Genomic DNA, 25007 nt, shown 5'->3' on the forward strand with positions numbered 1-25007 from the left:
TGCCTGGACTCAAACAGCCCTAAAGCAAAGTCTTGAGTGCTGTCCTGGACACAAGCTGGTGCCCAAACAGCAAAGTGTCAGGGTTCAAGCAAACAGGGGGATCTGAGGAGAGGGGCAATGAAGTGACTGGGCAGAAAGGGGAAACTGAGGACTGAAGGGGAGACACACAGAGTGGTGTTTACTCCCCTTTGCCCTTTTCACCAGGTTGTCGTTCCTCATCAGGGAAAATCCTGTGACTCCCAGGGTGCCTCAATGCGGCCTTTTTAACAGGGAGAGATTTCTCTCCCACTGTGCAAATCAAGGCAGTGTTGCTCATAATTGGGAGCGTGGAGCTGAACTTTCCCAGCGCTGGGAAGGGGTGGCTCTGATCTGACACGATTTCCAGCTCCGTGAGCACCACTCCTGTGCCTGGGAAGCCATTGCCTCCCCCCTCCCATCCAAAATATCCAAAATAAATACATTTGCAGACAGTTCCTAGCCTTCGCTTCTCTGCCGATGGAGCTGCAGCGGTACAGCTGGTCTGTTACCTATGGGAGAGAGGGAGGGAGGCAAGCAGAAGGAGGGAGAGAGGGAGGGAGGAGGAAGATAGGGGAAGAGACAGGCGGGGAGTTCGTGTTACCGCTGCCGCATCGCTGCCTTCCCTCGCTTCTCGCTCCGGAGACAGACGATCATGCACTGCCTCGCTCGGGATGTCTGGGCTGTGGGGGGATCAGAGGAGACTTCACAAACAGCAGCCGGTGCCCCCCAGTAGGAAGGGAAGCCCACCCGCTGCAGCGCCCGCACAACATGGCCAGAGCCGCTGGAGGACGCACTGCAGCGCCTGAGGTGAGAAGGTGCCCGGTTCTTTCCCTAACTCCAGCTGCAGGTATGACCGCGGGCAGGGGAGTCCGTTCACCGAGAGATGTGCCCTTGGACCCACAACACTGACTTTCTGAAACTCTCTGACTGCCGCGGCTGGGTTAGGGGAGTCAGATAAGAGGGGGATAGCAGGTGAGATACTGTTCCAAAGACAGGGATCAAAGTCCAGACCTCCCTATCCGGGGAAGTGACTCGCCTGAGCTGAGCAGCATGCGGCTCCATGGCCAGTGGGGTTCGGCTGGGGGATCCTGACTGCAGCACCCATCCTCTGGTAAAATGGGTGATGGGGCGCGCATCGTGCTAACTGGCATGAGAGGTGGGCTGATTTGGTGGTAAGAAGGTAGTAATAAGTAATCTTGTTTGCCGGGGGATTTAGTGTGTGTTTTAACGTGGGGAAACATTTTGGCAGCCTGTAACCTGGAACAGGTTAAGAGATAAAGACCAGGATCGGTTAGGACAAATACAGGGTTTTCGTTGCTGCCCTGTGCGTTTGCTGAGACCTTGGATAAAACTCTTAAAAAGACGATCCATGAGGTACACGTAAGTAATTAAAAAACGCAGCTCTTGGACCTGATCCTCCAAACAATACTGTGTATAACTAGCACTTTTAAAGCCAAGCGGTTATTTACAAAGGATTTGCCAAGATGAGGCCCCCACAGTGGGATTTCTGTTCCCCTTCTTTCATCCTTAGCCTTGCTAATCAAAAGAGAAGTTGGCCACTGTCCCCCCAGTTAGCATTGGCGCAGGCTGAGTGGTGAGGGGAGCCTGGGTGGCTGTCGTTGGGCTTTCTCTGCCCTGGGCAGAAACTACATGGTGACTAGGAACGTTATCCTTCCAAAGTACCAGACTGCTTCTTGAATAGACATGTAAATGCAAAGACTTAGTTCAACAGTTGTATTGATAGGGGGAGAATAAAGCTCCAAACTCTTTTAAGATGACTGTGCCAAGAGGCAACATGAAATGAAAGAGCACAGAACTGTATGAGCACTGGGCTCACCTGCTCCAGGAAAGTGCTACCTCAGCTCAAAATAGAGGCAAAAAACATCTGAAAGGTAGTATCCTGACAAGTCCTTGTCCCACAGTGATACTGGCAGGGCGGAGCAGTACTCTGTTTATGACAGATTTAAGAGTGGCATTGGAATGTCTTTACTGGCGATTTTTCCTGTTCTCAACATTTTTTGTACAATCTGCATAGCTATCTTTTCTCTTCAGTGCTCTTTTACTTCTTACTTCATGTATCTTGAGATTGCTTCTGAGGGAGAAGAGCAAGACCCCCGTCCTGTCTGAACTACCATTTTGAGGTTTATTTTTCTTTTTTTCATTAAGATGAAAAATCCAATGTGTAGCACTATTTGTAAAGGAGAGTCATAAAATCACAGAATCAGAGAATGGTTTGGGTTGGAAGGGACCTTAAAGATCATCTAGTTCCAACCCCCCTGCCATGGGCAGGGACAAATAATTTGTTTTGGTGGACTCAGACACATACATACAATTTCTAAGAACGGTTCTCCTCTAGCTCAGAGAACTGGGATTTTGGAGTCCTCGCATTGACAGCAAGAGCTTAAAGAAGAATTTTTCTCCTTGCTTTATTTGTTTATGAAGATAAGAGGGTGGCTGTGAGTTAGATTTTGTTTCTATTCAGCACAATGAACCACATGGGTTTGTACAAGGTAAGGTTGCTATGATTCATCCCATTGTGGACAATCACTTATTGTTAGTGAGATCTGGAGTTTGGAATATAGCAAATAAAATAGTAATTGTACTAAAATTGCTGGTTCGCAAGGCAATTTTTAAAAAGTTAAATATGCTCATTAGCATCAGTGATAAATGGAAAATGGAGGTACTGTAGGAATAGAGGGAGCATTAGAAGAAGTGAGTCTATTAGCATTGACGAGAAACCTGGATAGGGATGCTTGGTACACAGGGGGTGAAGGGAAGACAAAGACAGAAAGAGAAGACTTTTAGGCTGAGTAATTGGAAAATGTGACTACCAAGACAATGAAAGGTCCTTTTTGTGGGAAGAAGGAGGGAGTGCCCCAGAGGCACTGCTGTTTTCTCTGCCTGCAAGAGAGAATGTCTCTTTGCTGGTTGCCTGCCAGTGGTATTTGGATTGCCTGTGGAAGTGGGTTAAGCCAAAACTGTCCAAATATGCTCCTAGAAAGGACAAAAAGCACCTACACCAGGGGCTGTCCTGTGTAGTTTGTCTATGTTGATAGTCTGAACTTTGCAACAAAGTGCCTGACAGCCCATATTGGACTGCGCAACTTTCTCCTTCCTGGAAAAGGGGTCTGGCTTTACCAAATAGCCAAGTTGACATTGTGGTGGGCTTTTTAGGGCCAAGATTCATCCAGAGAATTTCTCAGGCAGCTTGGAAAAGCAAGCTGATATTTTAAAATAGAAGTAAGCTTTCTTGGCTTGGCTGAGGTCCCTGGAAGTACATTTCTTTTTGACTCTTCGGATGCAGTACTTCTGTGACATTATGGGAGCAGCTCTACCTCCTGCCAAACTTTCTGCTGGTTTTGAGAGCAAAACTGTGTTGTAGTCTAAGGATGCTGTTTGGCTTTTCCATATGAATGTCATGAGCAAGGGGTTATGGTTGGGTGGATGAAAAAAAACCCCAAAAATGAAAAGGGGGAAAAAAAAGGCAAAGAAAAAAAATGGAGAAGATTTTGCTGTAAATAAAATGCCTAGCAACTCAGTGCTTAAATGATAGAAACTGGTATGTGTGAAACAGAGGAACAATGTCTTGCTTTGACTCGCTAATGGACTGACAAGAAGAGACAATCATGACAGCAGAGACTGATGAGAGGTAGCAGAGGGAAAAAGGTTTTCCATGGTCTGACAGTAAAGACAGAAGAAAAATATTTACCCTTGTCCTGTACCCTTTTCCGATTTCCATCTTTCTTGCCTGCCAGTCTTGACATTTGGTTTGGGCAAGATATTGTTAATACACATTGCCGTAAAAAGTGAAAAGTGGCATTTTAAATAGCCAGGAAGGGACATTTAGCCTCATCACTCTGATGGCTGTTCATGTGCAGTTCTTTCATCTGGAAGCAGCACCACCGGCTCAGGAGGCTCTGGTGCCACTCTGCCACCGAGCATACAGGGCAGAGTGAGCCAGGCAGTGCTCCCAGGGAAGAGGCAGGGTAAGGCTATCCCTGTGCAACCCTTCATTTTGAGTAGAAGTTCACCATTACTGTTTTTGGTAGTCCTGCATGGGACTTGAGTGGGCACTGCTGTTCCTGGCAAGGTCTGGTAGGTGCTGGACATTGTCCTGCTCCAGGAGTAGGGGAACAGCTGAAAGCTTCTGGAATCCAAGCTGGCCCCTCCTCATCTGAAATGCTTGAATTTAGGAAAAAATGAATGTTTCCTGCTGTACTTGACATTTTCTTATTATCTATGCGTGTTTAATCCCTCTTCGTGTCCTGCTGAGCTTCTGAGAAAGCAATCTAGAGGCTTTATTCAGAGGAAATCAAAATTTAGCAGGTATTACTAGTACTTATACTAGGGTACATGTTACTTTCGATTATTGCGCAAGGAAAATGGGAATATCGCTGCCAACTTTAACTGTGCAGAGGTTCTAACTCCTGTTTACACGCTTAAATGGTGCCTCTGCTTTTGGGTCTGCCATGTGGCAGCAGCTTTGTCTCTGTTTACAGAGCAGGATGGTCAAAAGCACTTCGGTCACTTGTAGTTCAGGTTGTTCCCTGGCTGATGTGTGTGACCTCAATGCAAAGCCAACACCGATCATCCACTGAACTCAGTGGCATGACTGTAGTTTTGCCCCAGAAAAATTCAGAAACTTTATTTCTTTAAATTGATATCTTGAATCTGTTTCTCAGGGGGACTCTAGACCTACTTACCGCTCTCCACCTCAGGCCAGATTGCTTTTCCTGATCTATATGGCATATAGTCTTGATCTCTTGGTGCCTTTTAGATAATTATACTCATTAACAGACTTAAAGGAGGTGTCAGATTAATTTTGATGGAATAAATAGGCTTCATCACAGGCGTTACCATGGCCCTGTCACTGTGCAACATGAAGGAGTTACGCAAGGGTCAGTGGTGTGAACAGAGAGACCCTGGAGCCAATCTGCTTGCTGTGGCAGGATATGGAGGGAAGTTCATGCCACTGGTGGAAATAGGAGCTTGCAAAGTAGAGGGCTGCAGTGCCACTGATTTGAATCACAGACCTCAACTTCCTTCTTGTTTTCTTCATGTGTTCATTTCAGGCATATGAAAGAGGAGCACTGGGCTGCTGGCGTCTGTAGCCCACATTGTTTGGGTCCCAGGATTTCATACAAATCCCTTTTGGATCTTTACAGAGCCATGAAACACTGCACAAGTCAGTTTAAACAAACTGCTCTCTAGGACACAAGGTAATTTTTTGGCAATGCCCTACATGAAATATTTTGCAATCGGAATAATAGGAGATGGAAAAAGTTTTGAGATAATTACAAACTGTAGTTTCTGACTCAGGTCAGAGAGAAAAATCAAGTATAACATCATGCAAAAGGATTCTCTATAAAACCAGAAAGATTTGTTTTGATGCAAAACCCCTGGATGCTGTCCAAAATGACCTCTAGAAAAGAGATTAGTTGCTAGTAAGTCTCCGTTGCTTTCTGGACCACCTCCTGTAGACTTACTGTTCCCTTCATATTAACGTCTCCAGGACTGTTCCATGGAGATATGTGCATGCAAGCTGAAAATCTTGAATCACAGACTGTGTTGTTTGTCAGATGCAGGCAAATGAGGAAAGATATAGTGATCAGTAATTTAGAATCCACAGGCCTTTTCACACCTAACCTATGCCTTTATCTCTGCTATAGAGCAAGATACTTTAGGCTGGATGGTGGTGGTTTTGCTAAATGCAGTCCCAGCCATGTTGTCCTGTTGAAACATAAAAGATGCCATTGTTTTCCATACACTCTTCACATACAGCAGTTCTCCCAAGCAGTGGGGGAGACAGATTATTTGCTTCACCCAGGAATCTGAACCTGCTGTTCACAGGTAGGATGAGTGATGGGAAAGGTGCTCAGCATTGCAGGGGTAAGGAGGCAATAATTTAATTCCCTGATACTGCAAATAAATTAGTTGCTGTATCCAACCTGCCTGTGTTAATGTAAAATACTTGTAACTTTCACAGTTTTCCCTATTCACCTGAAATCAAGAATTAAATTGATGATTTTAAAAGAAAAATTAACTAAGTGAGAGGAAGCTGGTTGTCTCTCTGTCACCCTTTTCCTTGCGTTCTTTCAGTAAATGCCAACCTTGTAATATATTGCTAAGCTTGGGTCCTTGGGACACCAATGCTGTACCTGTGCAACAGATCCACCCCAGTCACACCACAAACTCCTGCTGGCCTCAGGAACATCTGAAGCAACTCTTCACTGCATGAGCTCCAAGGGGGAGACATTAAAGGTAGACCCATTAGGAGAGACACCTGTGCTCACCCATGCGAACACAGGTTTTCTGAGTTTGACTGGAGAGGGGAGCTTAGGGAACTGGTGCTCTTCATCAGGGACTGCAGCTGTAGGATAAGGGGTAATGGGTTTAAACTTGAACAGGGGAAGTTTAGGTTAGATATAAGGAAGAAGCCCTTTGCTGTGAGGGTGGTGAGGTACTAGAATAGATTTTCTGAGGAAGTTGTGAATGTGCCATCCCTGGCAGTGTTCAAGGCCAGGTTGGACAGAGCCTTGGGTGACTGGACTAGTGTGAGGTGTTCCTGCCTATGGCAGGAGGGTTGGAACTAGATGATCTTAAGGTCCTTTCCAACCCTAACCATTCTATGGTTCTGTGATTCTATATTGAGGAGAACTATTGCAAGAGTGAAATAGGGAAGAAACAGGATTGCGAGAGCAGATGGGATACAGTCCCATGTAGACAGGGAGGCTGAGATTTCTCCACTGCATCTGGTCCAGGGCTTGCATGGCTCTGCAGGGCTGGGGGTCATGGTGAGGACCTGCAGCTGGGGTGAGTCACCTGAGTGGGGTGCAGCAGTTGATGTTATAATTCAGGGATGTTTTAATTATTGCTTTAGTTACCCGATGGCTCCCTTTTACACATGGCTGGGGAGGCAGAGAGAGCTGAGACACCAAACTGGGGAGGCCCAAGGTGCTATGGTGCGATCTCGGTCCTTGCAAGCCCTCTCTTCCAATCCCCTGTGCAAATACCTCTGTGGGTAATTGCGAATGTTTCATCTAAGAAAAAAAGAACACCATTCCTACCAGTTCCAGATAAACCCAAATTTGCCTCTGGTGATTAAACTGATGACATAAGCTAGTATTTTCCTGCTTTCACACAGTCAGAACCACATGCGACTTCGCTTTGGGAAGTGTGCGTTTCTTACCAAGGCCACTGCCTACCCATTGGTGGTAGGCAGGGACCTGCTGTGAAATGATGCATGTACATATGTGTGATTTGCAAAATTTATAAAATGTGTTTTACAATTTACATAAATTTACAAACATTTGCATTGAGCGTGTGTGTTTATATACCTATATAAGGTTTGATGCTTCATACATGCACTGAAAAAGGAAGACAGTCTGGCTCTGGGTAGGCAGTATGCTAACTACATGCCAGAACATACGTTGGGAAGCTGCTCTCCCAGCTGTCCAGAACAGGGACCTTTTAATTTTTTCTTAGATCTGTTACTGGTGCCCAAACCTGGAAACAAGTAAGAAGTAAATATGGTCAAGTCACATTAGTCTGATTCTACTGAAATCTGGTAAAATTAGTATGTTATGGTTCTTGCTCTTGAGTATTTCTGAAAAGGTTTTAGTGGGTTTTAACAGAAAATTGCTCTCAGTTACTTTCTTAGTTAAGTATTTGAAGAACTTTTGTTTGTACATATGTCCTGGTTTAACCCCAGCTGGCAACTAAGCCTCACACAGCCTCTCACTCACCCCCCAGTGAGAGAAGAGAGAGAGAATCTGCAGGGTAGAAGTGAGAACACTTGTGGCTTGAGATAAAGACAATTTAATATGTAAAGCAACAGACACACATGCAGGCAAAGCAAACAAGGAATTCATTCACCATTCCCCACAGTCAGGCAGGTGTTCAGCCATTTCCAGGAAAGCAAGGCTCCATTACACATAACAGTTACTTGGGAAGGCAAACTCTTAACATCCCTTCATTCCTTCTTCTTCCCCCAGCTTTACAGGCTGAGCATGACCCCATATGATATAAGATATCCCTCCTTGGGTCAGTTGGGCTCAGCTATCTCATCTTCGTCTCCTCCCAACTCCTTGTGCACCCCCAGCCCTTGCTAGTGGAGTGAAGAAGAAAAGATCTTTGCTCTGTGTAAGCAACTGCTCAGCAATAACTAAAACATCCTTGAATTACCAGTGCTGTTTCCAGCACAAATCCAAAACATGTCCCAGTACCAGCTACTATGAAGAGAATTAACTCTATCCCAGGCAAAACCAGCACCCCGTGATACTGGATTTCATGTGACAGAGAAAAGTCAGACCCTCAAACAGTCTTGTGAGAGCTGGCGACAGGAGCGAACCTCTTCTGCAGCTCTGTTGTCAACTTCAGAACATCATCCTTTCCTGAAAACACTATTTTCAGGGTATTCATGTGCTTCCTCTCAGGCCACTGAAGATGAACAGATGCACAGCAGATTTTGTATAATCTTTTTTTTGTGTGCATGTGTATATATATATATGTATGCATATGTATATTATCACACAACTTATGTATTTAATTAAAGCAATTTTAAAGTTAATCACAAGACTACTGTGAGGTATACATTCAATAAAAAATAGATCTGAGGAATACTCTATTTAAAGATAAGGTTAATTTCAAGAAGAAATGTGAACTTTAGAAATATTTTCAAAATTCATTAATCGCTGCAAAAATGCATTTAATTGGGAGGAATTTCGGTAAGTCATGACTCCAGTTCTACTTGTTTCATGCATTTGAGAACACCAGCTGAAGTTAATGGGACTATTCTTACCAGTAAAATGAGCTGAATTTGGTTCCACAAACCTGCAGTGCAGGTTAAGCCTGCAACGCAAAACCTTTTCATTGCTTGGAAAGGGGAACTTGAGCAAAAAGAGGGCACTAACATGGTGTTGGAGTGTCTAGGCAGAACATTACTGGTCAGAAGGCAGAGATTTTCCATGAAATCTACAGATCTGGGGATTTTAAAATTGACTTTCTCTATTTTTAGATGGGAAGCCAGATCCAGTTCTTCATAAAGAAGGGGAAAAGCAGAAGGAAATGCTTTTCCCTCTGGTAAAATTTCCCCACCCTAGTGCTCTAAGACAGTAGTTGGGTTAGTGGAATTAATAACTGAAGCATTATACTTTTCTCACCAGGTTAATTTATAGAGATGTGTAATTTTTTTTTTTTTTTTTTTGGCTCTTTTTGTATTTGCTTTGATATAGGTTTGTAACCAGATACACAGCACATTAATATGTTACAAGGATGAATGAATGAACATCATTGTTACTGCTTGTATCTCTTTCATCTAGAAAGGAGAGGTGAGTATGGACAAGCACTTCTCACCTCAGCACCACCGTGTGTGCCACCTAAACTCTGCAAAAGGTGAAACATCCAAATAATTTGACCCACTGCTGTGCTTTTTTCCTGAGCAGCTGACCCAACTTCAAATATGTGACTCATGGCCCTTCCAACAAAAAGATCAGGAGCAGTTTCTGGGTCAGTGCAAGAGCCTCACAGGACGTGAAGAAGATGAAGATGGGAGGAACCTGGCTGGGTCTGCCAGTTGGACAGCACTTGCTCGCTCTGGGACACAGGCACTTTTCAAACACATGGAGAAACATGGTATTTAAAAAAACCCAAACAATTATTGCTGTTATTCTCTCCCATCTGGCATGGGCATGTATCTGCTGCTTCTCTGCCCTCTGGCTTGTGAGAGCCCTGGTGGATCTAAGTCATTGTTACAAACAATCTAAGTTTGTAAAATGCTGAAAATGGGGAGGAGGTCTGAAGTGTCAGCCAGGCTAACCTGGTGTCAATGGCCATGCTTGTGTGGATGTCCAAGGATATGCTGGCTTGGGGGGCAGATTCAAGTAAGCAAGAATGTGACTTTGATCTCTGGCCCTGAAATAGGTAAGATTTCAATTAGATACAACCTGGCTTCAAATCCCTGTACAGAGAGTTTGGTATACAGCCCTGAAAGGAACTAGGTATTATGGTTTAGTTTTGGGTTTTTTTTAATGTGCTGTTCCTTCTTGTTTCTTTCAGATGTATTTCAGAAAATTCAGGCTGATTGTTTGCCTTACAGGGCTCAGCTGTGCTGGCCTCTGGGTTTTTTATAATTTGACTGAATTCTGTATATTCTCTGAAAACAGCCAAGATTACATATTCCCCATAGAGACTTTCAGGAGAATTGAAGGAAACTTCTCGCAGCTCCCAGATGTAGATTGCCAGAAGAACCCACCTTTCCTCGTCCTGCTTGTGACGTCCTCGTACCACCACATTGATGCCAGGATGGCCATCCGGCAAACGTGGGGGAAGGAGAGAACAGTCGCTGGCAAGCGCTTGGTGACATATTTCCTCCTGGGAAGCACTGTGAATCTGAGGCAGCAGGCTGATATTGCTGCTGAAAGCCAAAAGTACAAAGACATTATTCAAAAGAATTTTACAGACACATATTACAATTTGACTTTGAAGACCATGATGGGAATTGAATGGATTCACAGATTTTGTAACCAGTCCAGCTTTGTGATGAAAACCGACACAGATGTGTTTGTCAATGTTTTTTACCTCACTGAGCTTCTTCTAAGGAAAAATAGGACCACTAGATTCTTCACAGGCTTTTTAAAACTGCATGAGTACCCCATACGAAGAAGAAGGAGTAAGTGGTATGTGAGTATAGAAGAGTATCCGAGAAAGACCTACCCGCCGTTTTGTTCCGGGACTGGCTATGTTTTATCCACTGATGTTGCTAGTCAGATCTATAATATTTCAGAGAGCATTTCGTTCATTAAACTGGAAGATGTATTCATAGGATTGTGCCTTGCCAAACTAAAAATTCACCTGGAGGAGCTTCATTCAGAGCAGACGTTTTTCCCAGAAAGGATTACGTTCTCTGTTTCTCGCTTTAGGAAAATTGTGATGTGCCATGAAGTAGAACCCTCTGAGCAGCTGAGCTACTGGAATCACTTAGTGACAGAAAACCATGCAGGAGTGCTCTAGCACCTTCTCTGCTCGAACTAAGAAACTGAAATGCTCTGCTTTTATGGGGCTGCTCTTGAGTCTAGCAAAACTCCCAATTAACTCTAGATCCATCATGTTACAGACTTTTTTAATGGTTATTTTAATCTCCATTTCTGCCCAACAACATGTGAAACTCTTTTATGTCCCATTCACACCCACCTTTTTGCATCTCTTCTCTACAGAAGTTACAATTACTGTTATTTTCTGAAAGGCGCAGGCCTGCAAACCTGCCTTCCAAATGTTGCTGCTACAGGACTGGGGACAATTCTGCAGCACCAAACTAAAAGTCAAAGTACTTCTGTTCAGAGAAGAAAATTTGCACCCTCTTCCTGATCCCCCTTGATAGATTCCTGCGATTGCACCTAGCTGTGCAGGCATTTAAGAAAAGGTGTTTGTAGCTGTGAGGACGTTCCCCTGCCGGCACAGGGAACTGCAGCCCTGCCTTTGCAGCCAGCTCCGAGTAGGCAGGACTGGCTGGTGGCACAGATCCCTTCTTCATTCTACACTATTTTTTTTGCAGAAATGGACCAATTTGTCACACAGGTCAACGTTAGGTACTTCAGGTCACCTAGTGAATGTGTAAGGCTACTGCATCTGTTTCCCTACACATACCTCCTGCTGAAAATTATGTATCATAGAGCTGGATCCATGCTCAGTGGAGAGTGTCCTGGTCTTTCTGTTAAAATAGACCCCGGAGACATCTTTTACATTTGTGTCTCACTCTGATTGCTTGAAAGCTACTCTAACTGGTTTGCCAAGGCTAAATTGGAGTCGCTCACAGTGAGCGAAGCAGTACATTTGATTTAGACGTTTTTCCCTATGAGGACCTGAATGCGTAAGGGAGAAGATAGGAGGATTTTTCTCGTTTAAACAAGACCTAGTGGAAAAATGTGCCCAAGTAATCATTCAGGCTGGGAGCCTCATTGCGTATTGCATTACCAAGCAAAGACTCATGAAATCACTAGGATGTCTGGAGATTTCAGAGGTAAGGCATTGAGTCTTTACAGTAGATGCTGTGAAAAATACATTTGAGCTATGGGGAGGGAAAAGGAGTTCATAAAATCATGCTTTATTCAATACTCCTATTTGATTTACTTTTATGCAAAGAAAAGGTCAGTTTTACAGGCAAAGAATTATTGAATGTCTACACTATGTGTGAAATGTTAGTTCCAGAGAGCAGTAAAAGTGGGGCTGCTCCCCAGGGAAAGATGAGCTCGGAGCTGAGGGGATCCGACAGCCGGCAGGGCTCAGCCCCACACACCCATATGAGGGAGCAGGACAGACGCACAGATGGTGGCCAGGTCCAACCAAGAGTCCTGATCTTAAGGCAGTACCATGATGATGAGGTAGGTCTGAGGTCAAGCCAGTGATGACTGGGCTCCGGTGATGAGAAGTGGGGGTCCAGGTCAGGCCCAGTGCCGGGAACCAGGGCCAGACCCTGCCCTGGGATGGCAGACCAGCAGGGCCTTGGGGATGGAGACATATACTGAATGTGGTAAAAAGCATGGAGGAAACACAGGGAAAGATATTTTATTACTTTAGGGTTATTTAATTTTATTGTTTCTTTTCTTTTTATGAAGTTTGTGAGGACTGTCCAAGCGTCTCTTTTTACTTGCCTGTGTCTGAAGAGCAGGGTAAATATTTTCAGCAGGAATGTGCCGCATCCTGAAAAGTGTTTAATAGTGGTAATAATATATTAATTACTTTCTTCTGATGTGGAGTAACCTGAGCTCATGCACTTACTTTTGACAACTGATGATGAAAGAAAGAATGTTTATTTGTTTCATAGAAGAATATATCTTAAGTTTCCCCTTTCAGAAAATAGCTGCATATATGGTGTTTGCAGGGATATGGCTATCCAAGTGCTCAGATGAGTGACCAAGGAGGTGTTTACCTTTCCCTAGTGCATACCTTTGCCAGGGGGTGAGCAGCCCAGCTCTGGGTTGAACAGCATCTTTCCACCTCCCACCCCAACTTTGCAGATGTATCTGCCCTTGGCTCAAAGCCCTACTGTAGCACATCTACTTTTGCTGCTGCCTTTAGTAGGGGGGTCAGACTGATAAAGCCTAGCAACAGCATTTTAATCACAATTCTTTCCATGTAACCTGCAGAAATGTCTTTTTGCCATTCATTGCTATTTTACCCAAGGTGCAAGCTGGCTATTGCTTTGATTTATGGAAAAATGTTGAGCATAAAGGAATGCTTCCTGGCCTCTCCTAGCTCCCTCTCTCATAGGGTAGAGGGTCTGTGAGACAGGACAGCGTAATGCAGCCTAATGTTCATCCTGGACTTGTTCTCAGAGAAATAATCCTGCAATTCCTTGTGGGTCTCATTTCCACCTCTGTGCCTGCTGCCGACCTTATCCCAGCTGGCAGGACCGTGCAGTCCAACCGTGCAGTCCCAGGGAACCTGTATCTCAGTAGAATAGCTATTAATTTACATACAGATGTGTTGACTTATTCATCGCCTCTGGGTGTTGGGATCCAAGAGGTATGGTGGTACCTGGCTCCTGGGACAGTGCAGCTGTTGGTCTTCTGTCAGGATGACTTGGCGGCCAAAGGGTGAAGTCTCCCATTAGAAGACAGTATTTTGGGTTGCTTCCCTGAACGATGGCTGCTAGTGAGTGGCATGAAAATGTGTCTTGCCTGAGCAGTTTGTGGCTTTGAATTATCATAAAAAAAAGTTACCCTTGAGGATCAGTTTTGCTGTATGTCTTGACTGTGGCTTTTATTTCAGTTCAGAAGTGTTCCTAATTACTCGCATATAGCTACCAAGTGGGAAATTGGTGGTATACTCTGTTAATCACATTTGCTACCCCTTTATTTTTGGGGCTAAATTCGTAGCTACCATGCCATTGGGAATAAGGTCCTCAGGCATGTTTTAATAAAACATGCCATTCTGGATACTGTTTCCAGGGAGCCTGTAATTTCAAGCAACCCGTGCAAGATGCCTCTCTTTATTACTGCATTTGAAATATTTTGTCCCAACTGAATATATGCTGTTAAGCGCCTAATGGCCTGCCTATCTGAAGCATTTGGCCTGTTGCTGCTAAATCTCTGATGAGGAGCAAATGAGTACAGGTTGAAATGTTATGGATTCAGACAGCCCATTCCTCTCCTTTTTCCAAAGTAGCTTCCCAAGTGAATGCTTTAAGTTGCTGCACATTATTTTCTTCAACATCTGATGTTCTTTGGTTTTTGTGGTTTTTTTTTTTTTGTTTGTTCTGATTTGCATAAATTAGAAAATGATTTCATAATTCTCTCAATTCAGTAGGCTGTTTTGAATAAGAATATAGTAAATGAATAATTCATTCTTTAAAATATAAGGTTATTCTGCTGGAAAAAGTCATTTAAGAAAAGCTTATGATTGCATGTGAGGCAAATTCATTCATTTAAAGAAAGCCACTGTGCAAGCCACACGTATCAGCTAAATGAAATTAGGTTTTGCAGCTTAGGCCTCAGATCATGGCTTTTAAGACAATCGAAACAGTATTAGTGGCCTTTTGCCAAAAAAAAAAAGAGTGTATTTTCCTGTGAAAGACCATTACAAAAAGATCATAAATAGAAATAGAACTATAAACACAATACTGTCGTATAAGCATACTTATTGTTAAAATTTTGTATTGACTAATTAAAGAATTTCAGGAATTTGGGGACAATTTATGTGTAAACGTGATGCATGATCCAAACATTTTTATGCTTTCTGGGTCAGATGATCATTAAACCAGTTTTTTATGAATAGATTTGAAAAGTTACTCTGAAAAGTTACTCCCTTTCTTCTCGTTTAGTAGGAAGGAGTGTAAAAATCAGCAGAGCTGATAGTGTCTTAGAGTTGGTTAGAGTTGTGCATTTCAGCATACTTCGTTTTTTGCAACACCAGATCAGTTTTGAGTGCAGAAAAATGAATACCTTTTCCACAACTCTAACTCATCAGCGTATTCTTTTTTTAGGTTAGGATTTAAAAAAAAAAATCCCTGAAGGATTTGGTCACACATCTTATCTGATTTAATATTACTGAGAAGGTGTAACCCTTCTCGCCACCTTTAAGAATACGTAGTATGTTTTTGTAATGAAACATTTGCCTTACGTAAAAGCTGAATGGAACAAAAGGGCTAACTGTCTGTTATGGATCTGACAGGAATGCTGCTCTTCTTGGATTTGTGCGGGTTACTATATAATGTTAATATAAAATGAGTGACAATGTTTGCATTATTTGCATAGAACATGAGAATGTTGAGCTAATTATTCAACGTATGATATTTTAGTAAAATATTTTACTATAGTTTTGTAGTTCACTTCTTTTTGGTTGTGAAGGTATTAAAATCTTGAAATGTAGTCAAGTTAGGAGGCTTGCTATTTTTCCAGTTAAAATTAATAGAATCATAGAATCATAAGATCATTGAGTCCAACCATTAACCCAGCACTGCCAAGTCCACCACTAAACCATGTCCCTAAGCACCACGTCCTTTAAATACCTCCAGAGATGGTGACTCTACCACTTCCCTGGGCAGCCTGTTCCAGTGCTTGACAACCCTTTCAGTAAATATTTTTTTCCTAATATTCAATCTAGACCTCCCCTGGCACAACTTGAAGCCATTTCCTCTCATCCTATCACTCATTTTCTTGGGAGAAGAGACTGACACCCACCTCACTAAAACTTACTTTCAGGTAGTTGTAGAGAGCGATAAGGTCCCTTCTGAGCCTCCTTTTCTCCAGACTAAACAATCCCGGTTTCCTCAGTCACTCCTCGTAAGATTTGTGCTCTAGACCCTTCACCAGTTTCGTTGTACTTTGGACATGCTCCAGCACCTCCACGTCTTTCTTGAAGTAGGGGTCCCACAACTGAACACAGTATTCAAGGTGTGGCCTCACCAGTGCCAGGTACAGGGGTCAATCACTTCCCTAGTCCTGCTGGCCACACTGTTTCTGATACAAGCCAGGATGCTATTGGCATTCTTGGCCACCTGGGCACACTGTTGGGTCATATTCAGCCAGCTGTCAAACAACACCTCCAGGTCCTTTACCGTCAGGCAGCTTTCCAGCCACTCTTCCCCAAGCCTGTAGTGTTACATGGGGCTGTTGTGACCCAAGAACAGGACCCAGAAATGAGCCTTGTTGAATCTGAATCTGTTATATTTTCTTCCCTTTTCTAAAATGCCTTAGTTTGTGCATCCTAAAATGACTAGTTGGTTTCTCTTCCTAAGGCAAATATGTAATTCCCATAAAAGAGATCAAGAATGGGATTGTTTTCCCAAGTATTAAGCATGCAATCCTGCCATGTTTGCCACTCTTGCAATTAATGATTGTCGTGGTTTAAGCCCAGCTGGTAACTCAGAACTACGCAGCCATTCGCTCACTCCCCTTCTTTTTCCTTCCCCCGCTCCTGCAGAGATGGGGAGGAGAATAGAAAGAATGTAACTCCCACGGGTTGAGATAAGAACAGCCCAGTAACTAAGGTATAATAGAAAATCACTACTGCTACCACCAATCACAATAATGATAAGGGAAACAACAAGGGGAGAGGATACAATTGCTCACCACCCGCCGACCAATACCCAGCCTGACCGAAGCAGTGATCTGGGCCTTCCGGGTAACTCCCCCCAGTTTATATACTGGGCATGACGTGCTGTGGTATGGAATACCCCTTTGGCTAGTTTGGGTCAGGTGTCCTGTCTCTGCTTCCTCTTGGCTTCCCCTCCTCCCTGGTAGAGCATGAGACTGAGAAAGTCCTCGATCGGAGTAAACATTACTTAGCAACAACTGAAAACATCGGTGTTATCAGTGTTGTTCCCAGGCTGAAAATCAAAAACACAGCACTGCACCAGCTACTAAGAAGAAAAATGACTGCTATAGTTGAACCCAGGACAATGATCTACACGTGGTACACCTTCAAGTCAAAGGCACCTTAAAACAAAACCTTATAAACAGGCTGTGTTTCGAATTCAGAACGTTTTTTTCCAAATGACAGAGTGTCAAGTGAAAGATTGTTAAAACCATAGCAAGGGAATTGATAAAAGACAATTTTAACCACAGCTGACGCCTTTCAGAAGATGTAGCTGCAACCTGAAAAGTTTTTGTCTGTGTCACCACAGGCAGCACCATTTGACTGTGGTTAAATGACCTTGGGACCTGGAAGCACAGGTTCCCCTGTCACTTAAAAGGGAAATGTCAAATAACTGAAGGCCATCAGATTGTTTGCTAAACGCAAGCAGTTATGTACTAAAAACTGCAACTAGGAAAGGTCCTCCTTACTACATTTATCTTTTGTTTTATTGGTTTTCCTCCCTTATCTTTCTGGTGTATTTTTTGATTGCAGCTGGACTTAAATTCATTAGCTCATTCCTGAAAAAGCAGACTTGAATTTGCACATGTTCAGGCTGAGCAAATAGAGATTTTATTCAAAGCCTAGTAACACAGTGTTTTAAGGCTGTCCTTCTAAAAAGTTCGTTCAAGTATGTTTACACTGAAAAATGTAATCAGATAATTCCAGTGGTTGAGAAATAACCTTGTTGTTGCCTTACGTTTCACAAATACAAAAATGCATGATTTTTTTTGGGGGGGGGGGGGGGGGATCATAGAATCATAGAATGGTTTGGGTTGGAAGGGACCTTAAGGTCATCTAACCCCCTCTGCCATGGGCAGGGACACCTTCCACTAAAAGGCTCAAAGCCCCATCCAACCTTGCCTTGAACACTGCCAGGGATGGAACATTCACAGCTTCTCTGGGCAACCTGTTCCAGTGCCTCACCACTCTCACAGTAAAGAATTTCTTCCTTATAACTAACCTGATCTCCCCTGTTTAAGTTTGAAAGCTAAGTTCCTTCTCAGAATCTCTCCAACTGAACCACGTACACAACATTCCTTGCATCCAGCTACTCACCTAACCTGACCTCATTTTATTTATGACTTTGGGTGTGAGGATAGAGGCCTGTGTAATCCTGTGTTTCCTGTTCTTCCATTTCCAAAAGCACTTAGAAATCACAGCCGCCCTTACACTTACAAACTGTCAGTGTACAGCTGTGGGCGCAGAATGTCATAAATTAGTTATGTGGTGTGATTTACACCTCCAGCTTGTAGATCTTCTGGGCAACTCTATTCCCTTCATGTTTAATTTAATTGTTATTGCTGGAACAGCAGTTGTAAGTAAATGTTTGACTCCAGTACATAAAGGGACCCGCAACTTTTACATGTGCTTCTGCTAGTAAAGGTTCAATGAGGGAATTAAAAAGACAAGTGAGTTGAGCCGTAAGGCAGGAGTGGGAGTGAGCCATGGTGCATGTGAGTAATGCAGCTTGCTCCTGCCAGGGGTGAGGAGGCAGCAGGGTAGCAGCACTTGTTGCTGGTGGGGAGAGCTCAGTGGTGAGGGCGAGGGTGTGCCATGCACCTCGGTGCTTGCCCACTGCCCCCAAGCCCATTTTAGGGATCCTATCGCCTTATGCTGAGGCCAAACCCTGCTTGCCTTGCAGGTGTAACTCAAGTGTCAGGAGGTTTGCTGCTGTAACTGAGTGCTAATGCATTCTCCAGCTTTGCTGAGGAAAGCGCTGTGTAGGACAGGGGAGCAGACTGGAAACTTTACCCTATAAACATATCAGTCTTTATCTTGAGATCTTTTGGTACTCATGAGCTCCCTAAGCTTTTAGGGAATCTCATTTTCAATACAAGTGTTGCAAAGGAAATAGTCAAATATAAAAATGAAGTTAACTGTTCCTCTATAAGAGAAAGCCAAAATATAGCAGTGATCACAAGCACTTCCATTACTCTGCCACATAAAGAGAAATGGAATATCTGAAACCATCTCTGCCAGGGACTTGTGTTCTCTTACTGCAAAAGGACAGCTTTCAGTCATGGACTGCATATCACAGATACAGTGCATAGGAGACATTTATTTCTGAGAAAAAACCTTGCGATTTCTATTTAGTGATCTTAACTAAATGCCCAAAGGGAGCAGCAAAATGTCAATCATAGGATGTATTTCATGAAAATGCAAAAAAGACACAGCTTTTCCAATATAATTCCTCCTTTTATGGTGATAAGGTGCTCCCTCATCATTGCAGTGTCAGTTTGGATCATGCCTGCAGGTCACCTAGGGAATATTCATTAATATTCTACTTTTAAAGGTGTGAGTATTGACACTTCTCTTAACTGGAAACCTTGCAATATCATCAGGAAAGAAAGAAAAGGGGTATAATTTCATAGTCTCATGGTAGTTTTCCTGGATTTATCAGGGAAGTCCTGTGGGATTTGAAGCCCTGGGCATAGTGCTTGTGTGTGCATATCACTGACAAGGCTTGTGCACTGTTCATCTGACATGTCTGGAGCTGGGCTTACCATGCACTGACAGATAGGTGTTGAGCACATGAGTTTTAAAGGAGCTATGATAGATTTGCACTTTGCCTGAACTCCTTGAAGAATCTGGCTCTGCGTATAAAGTGCAGGATGGAGTCTAAAATCATGACCCTAAGCAGTAATGAAAACTGTAATAGTGATTATAATGAGTGTAGAGAATGATGTTTACATTTTCTTGGCACACCATCATATACTGAAAAGTTCCTTAGAATAAACTGAATGATAACCAGAGCAATTAAGCTTTTTGGACTAGAGGCAAAATCATTTCTAAAGCTAAAGTAAATGTTGCCAGGGGAACTGATGTATTAGAGAGCACTAAAAATTTCCTTCTCAGATTAACACTCCTCCTAACAGCACCAAAGCTGCATCTTCTTTCATTCTGTGATAAACTTTCTTACTTACTTACTGTTGCCTGGACTCCATGATGAATGTCTTAATCTATGTTCCCTGAGTTATGACATTTTCATTTTACCAGCTACAGCTCATCACCAATTTCAGTGCTGGAGAGGAGGAACACACCTGGCAAAGCGAAAATGTGGAATGCAGTTCAGAAGGAGTGCTGGCAGGAAAATACTTGAGAACTACATTCCAGTTGTGCAGATTTATTAAGGCCAAATAAAAACTGCAGGGATATTCTTGAAAATAAAGTGTTTAATCCTGTGGCGTCCTGTGAATAAAAGTTTGGAAGAAGATTATATCCAAAGCTTTCCTTATTAAGGTCCCACAGCAAATTTTCACAGTATTGTTATAGCTTTATAATAATTAGCAGGAAAAAAATTAAATAAAATATCAGATGAATTATATCGGTGTTATGAGTTTTTTGAGGATTTACTTAGGCCTAGATTCATGGTAGCATCACTTCATGAATCTTTAGGTCAAGACAAAGACCTGCCTTCCTAAGAAAGAGGTAAAACAGGATTTCTCAGATCAAGGGGAAGCACCTTCTGTTGGTGGGATTGGTCTCAGCTAACTTTTGCAGCCTAAACCAGCATATCCAGTCTGATCCAGTCTTTCAGACTACTCAGTAGTCAAAATGAGGCAGGCCTCGCCAAAGGGTGACATATCTTGCCTTCCTTAGACTTCTGTATCAGGATAGATGAAGCATCATTTGGTAGGGCTTTTATAACTTTAATGACTACAGAAAAAATCCTTGATAAGTAGTTTAAGATAGATGCCTGAGTCTTAACCAGCTAGCAGTAGCTGAGGAGGGAGTCCTCCCTGCTGTGCACAATTACCAGTATTCATAAGGATTGTAGCTCCGCTGGAAGCACCCCCACAGCCCCACTTTGTATCACATCAACTATTCAATGGCGATGTCACAGGAAACAGTCAGTGTATTTCAGATAGTTAATATATCCATCCAGTAACGCTTGTTTTTACAATCATCTTTTGCAAACTGAGGTTTCATTTAAAATGGCGACAAATGTTACAAGATTGTGCAATAAAGGGCAGGGACATTTGAAGTGTCCAAATTTTTCACATAAATATGTATGCAGAAGACAGCAAGGACGACACCTTGTACTGAGCCTTTGAGGTGCTTGATGTTGAAAGCAGAAAGGGGTTTCCAGAGCTCTCATACCCTACAAAGCAGAAACAATGTGCGGGAAAAATGCACCTAAACATTCACACAGGTAATGCAAAGAGGAAGTGACGTGTCCCTGTTATTTCTGAAGCTTTTCCTCTACGGTTCTGATTAAGGAAAAATTTGAATCAAAGCTTAAAACTGTGTTGAGTCTTCAATATATTAACAGATTAATTAAAAGATTTTTAAAAATTAAAACTCGTGAGAGGAGAGGGGTCTGTGTGTCTCAGACTTCTATAGCTAACGCTAATAAAATCTGTTTTGAATGATAAGCATGCATTTCAGAGCACAAAATAATTTGGCAAACAGTAGAGGAAAAGAGTAAGAGCATAGAAAGAAGGAAAAAAAAGAGGCAGAATTGGAGAAGTTATAGGTTGGCATCTCTGGTGTCATTGATTACGACAAAGAAGCATCCTGCAGTCATCAAGATGGAGACGGATAATTCAATCACCAGGTCAGCTTGTCTCCTACCTGAGACTTTTCTAGATATTTAAATTCTCCTCTTCTTGTGCTAGAGAAAAGAACATTCATTTTTTAATAAGGAAACATTTTGCAAAATCTTTGCAGTGTTCAAGCCCTTTTTCAAGCCAGTTTTCATGAGGAAATGAAGAATTTTATTCCTGTTTCTGGAATTAACCTAGCACTGACCTTAAATCAGCTTTAATGTTGTATCTGTAAGTGCCTCTTCCATGTTATTTTAATGCTCATGTTATCTGACCAGCTAAATAAATCTGACCAGCTTTGATCCAGCTAAATAAGTTAATGTACAGCATGAAAGTGTAGGGACTGGTGATTTCCCTTGCTGCATTTTTGCCCATTTGGAGTAATTTACAAATGAAGGTGTTTAAATGCTCTTCGTTTCCCATCACGACAACTTGTCCAATTTTCCTGTGAGAGAAAAAAAATAGTCTTACATCCACAATGACAATGACAGAAGGCTTCACTAAGCAACTCTCAGAAAGTCCATTTCATTTGGAGCTTCTTGCGTGGGTTTGCACAGCAAGCTGTATAGACATATGTTTCAGACTAACACACCCTAGAACAAAAAATGGTGAGGGCTGCTCCAGCAGTTTACACGGTCTGCACACCATACATAAGACATTATATGGTGTGCAAAAAAGTTTGGAAGGGTTAGGGAAAAAAAAAGAGGGGGAGCAAAAATCCTCCTAATCACAGGCAGAAGAAAAAGGGAGAACTGGAAAGAAATGTCTAGGAAAACTGGAGTGGGAGGTAGGAATCTGCCTGGTACGCAGGCTGATGATTCACAAAATGATTTTCCATTTGCATCAGACTGGCAAACTTAGGACCTGATCTTTTGAACAGTAATGAGCATGGGCAGCCTTGTACATGCACGTTGTTCTGAGCGTTTGGGGATTCAAGTACTGTACCACGCCGTGTAACATCTTATCCCATGCACATCTTAAACGATGCCAAAGGTTGTATTCATCATGATATCATGGTTCATTAGGAAAGTCAAAGTAAGGAAGGAACTAACAAAGGCAGTAATAAAAAATTAATAAAATATTAAATGTGTTGATTGCCTAAGCAGCCCCAGGGAGAACAAAGGACATTTGAATCCAGTCACTGTGCACCAGATTCACTCAGGAGGATTTCAGCCGATGAAACTAAGCCAGCAAGCGTGTGGGTGCAGGTGACAGATACTTGCCTGATGAATCCCACTGGGGTCAGATCCAGAGCAGGACATAAACATGGTGGATGCTCTAGGCGCATCCAGTTCCCACTGTGGGCTTCAACCTGTCCTCTCTATGCTGAGGGGATGGGAATGAAATGCCTATGATGGGGGCCAGTAGAGTGATGTAGGCATCTTCATGTGCGTACATGTTTAAGGATATGGCTGACCTTAAACAGACATGACAGACTGCAGTGTGATAAAGTGACAGCTGATCACAAGCTGTGGTTAGCTTGTGTTATACAACAGTAGCACAGATGTAGCAACATGACCTCCAAAGGGCGCTTGATAAGTTTGAGGACCGGGCAAATGGAAATATGAAATCCAGCATGAAGCAGCACAAAGTTCTGCACATCAGATGCAACAACCTCGAGGTATAGGCTGCAGTGGTACCACTGGAGTGACAGGGGGTAGAAATCTTGATGAAGAGACCTGTCTGAAATGAACACCAGGGTCAATACAAGCCAGCAATGTCCTCTCATTGCAAATATGGCAAACCATGTACTGGAGAACATTCAGAGAAACGTTGTCAGCAGATTCAGAGAGACTTTCATTCTCATCTTCTAGACACGTCTGGAAATCTGTGTGTGGTTTTGTGCTCCTCAGTTCAAGCAGGACGTAGAGAAGCCAGAGAGGGTCCATTGGCAGGACATCAAGTGGACAAGGGTCTAGAGCACAGCACTGGTGAGGAGATGCTGCGGGATTGGGGCTTTACTCTTGCAAAGAAAAAGTTAAGGGGTGATTTAATAGCAGCTTAAATCTACCTGAAGAGCAATTACAAAGATGACAGAGCCAATTTCTTCTCAGTAGTGCCAAATGGTGGTTTTGTAAAAGTTCTAAAAGCAGCTATTATCCTTTCCAAAGAATTCTTATGAAGAGTTATCTTTATTAATTCAAGCTGAAAATCCAGTCAATCCATTTTAACCTTCTTCACTTTTTCTAATTGGGCAACCAGAGAGGGAATCTTCTTTTCTTCTTTATTTGGACATAGCTATACAGAGTATTTCAAGTATACTGTTATGAAAGTAGGGCTGTTGGTGGAACAAGAGTGTCAGATTTTATGCTTAAAAGACATACTTGTAAAATGAAGGAAGCAAAAAGAAATAATTACAACTGGCCAAAAAACCCTCTGCAGCTCTGTTTGTTTGTTTGTTTTCTTTTTAACAAGTCAGGGTGATATTTTTTTCTGATAATGCAAAGTTTTTGAAATTTAATTTTGGAAATTGATTGGAATTTCCTGATGTTTTATTTTCCTTTGCTGAACTGAACCTTTACATTTCGAGTCAGTGTGGTATTAATTTCTACTTGCTAAAACTGCTACTGTGCTTAGTAGGAATAGAGTTCAGGGAAGTTGTATGTCCTTTCTTTACAATTTAAGCTTCCTGACAGATGGACTAATCATAAAAATCTCCCAATGTGCCACATCAGTTCAACTCAGTGACCAACAATAGCATAATATGACGGATGCAGTTCAGCTCTCTGAGGAAGATGAAGGCTGCATCTCTCATGAGGCAGCATGGCAGCTTTGGTGAACAAACACAGTTGCCAAAGTAGCAGGAAAAGGTGTGATTTAACTGAGCAAACAAACAAAAACTATTACAGAATTAAATGAAGTATTTTAATGAAAATTTTCTTGATGAAACAATGAACATGAAAAATTCCTCGAAATATAAACTGAAAAGAGGCAAGGAATGTGAAAATACAAAAGGGAAAAAAAATCACTTGGTGACAGGGTTTTCCATTAAAAGATAGAAAACCAATTCAGTTTTCTCACCGGCTGCTTATAAAGTTGCATTTCACAGTAAGGGCACATTGTCCTGAGGCTCTGAGGGCACCGGGGGCCCTGATCTCATCTGGGCATCTCCTTGGGGCTCCTCCATGTGCCCATGGTCCAGGGCCCCATGTCAGCTCCCTGGGGCCATCAGCCCCTGCCCTAGCAATGCCACAGCCTGCTCCATCCCTGCCCCATCCCTGCACCTTGGCGTCATGTCATGGCCTTGTCTCCAGCCCTGTTGTTGGCCCCATCTCCTTCAGCTCCTGACTGGACCCCTGGGTGGTTCCTGACTCTGTCTCAGCCCCTTGCCCTGTTGGTGGCTGCTGATGGACCCTGCCATCCCCGGCTGCGGGTGACAGTCCCATTGGTGAGGGCATGGTTGGCACAGGGGCCACCAGTGGGCACCTCTGCTCTCTGCCACGTTGCCTGCAGCGCTGTGACAGCGGGTTGAGCTTGGCACCAGGCACCAACACACTCACCTGTGCAGTTATAAACTGGGATGAAATAAACCCCACACCTCCCATTGTGTCCAATGTCACATCCTGGCAAGGCAGCGTGGCCGTCCTC

General features: G+C 43.0%; 2 protein-coding genes across 2 annotated transcripts in view; both read left to right on the forward strand.

Moving 5' to 3' along the window:
• Positions 1-618: 618 nt before the first annotated feature.
• On the forward strand, positions 619-13952 carry B3GALT5 (beta-1,3-galactosyltransferase 5). The gene is made up of 4 exons (XM_030476394.1): positions 619-825; positions 9252-9347; positions 9462-9651; positions 10075-13952. Exons 3-4 carry the CDS (start codon positions 9559-9561, stop codon positions 11026-11028), a joined length of 1047 nt encoding a protein of 348 aa, XP_030332254.1. The 5' UTR covers positions 619-825; positions 9252-9347; positions 9462-9558; the 3' UTR covers positions 11029-13952.
• The window catches only part of IGSF5 (immunoglobulin superfamily member 5), a 46663-nt gene continuing 33625 nt past the window's right edge, over positions 11970-25007 (forward strand). Inside the window, exon 1 of the mRNA XM_030476393.1 lies at positions 11970-12034. The gene's annotated coding sequence lies outside the window, so the exon portion shown is untranslated. The remainder of the gene's footprint in view (positions 12035-25007) is intronic.

The sequence above is a fragment of the Strigops habroptila genome, chromosome 2, assembly GCF_004027225.2.
Source record: "Strigops habroptila isolate Jane chromosome 2, bStrHab1.2.pri, whole genome shotgun sequence".
Taxonomy (NCBI): Eukaryota; Metazoa; Chordata; class Aves; order Psittaciformes; family Psittacidae; genus Strigops; species Strigops habroptila.

Excerpts from the sequence above, each read along its gene's own strand:
- B3GALT5 (XM_030476394.1), top strand. The coding sequence starts at position 9,559 with ATGAAGATGGGAGGAACCTGGCTGGGTCTGCCAGTTGGACAGCACTTG. Across the intron at positions 9,652-10,074 it reads CAAACACATGGAGAAACATG|ATGTATTTCAGAAAATTCAG; the intron begins GTATTTAAAAAA and ends TGTTTCTTTCAG.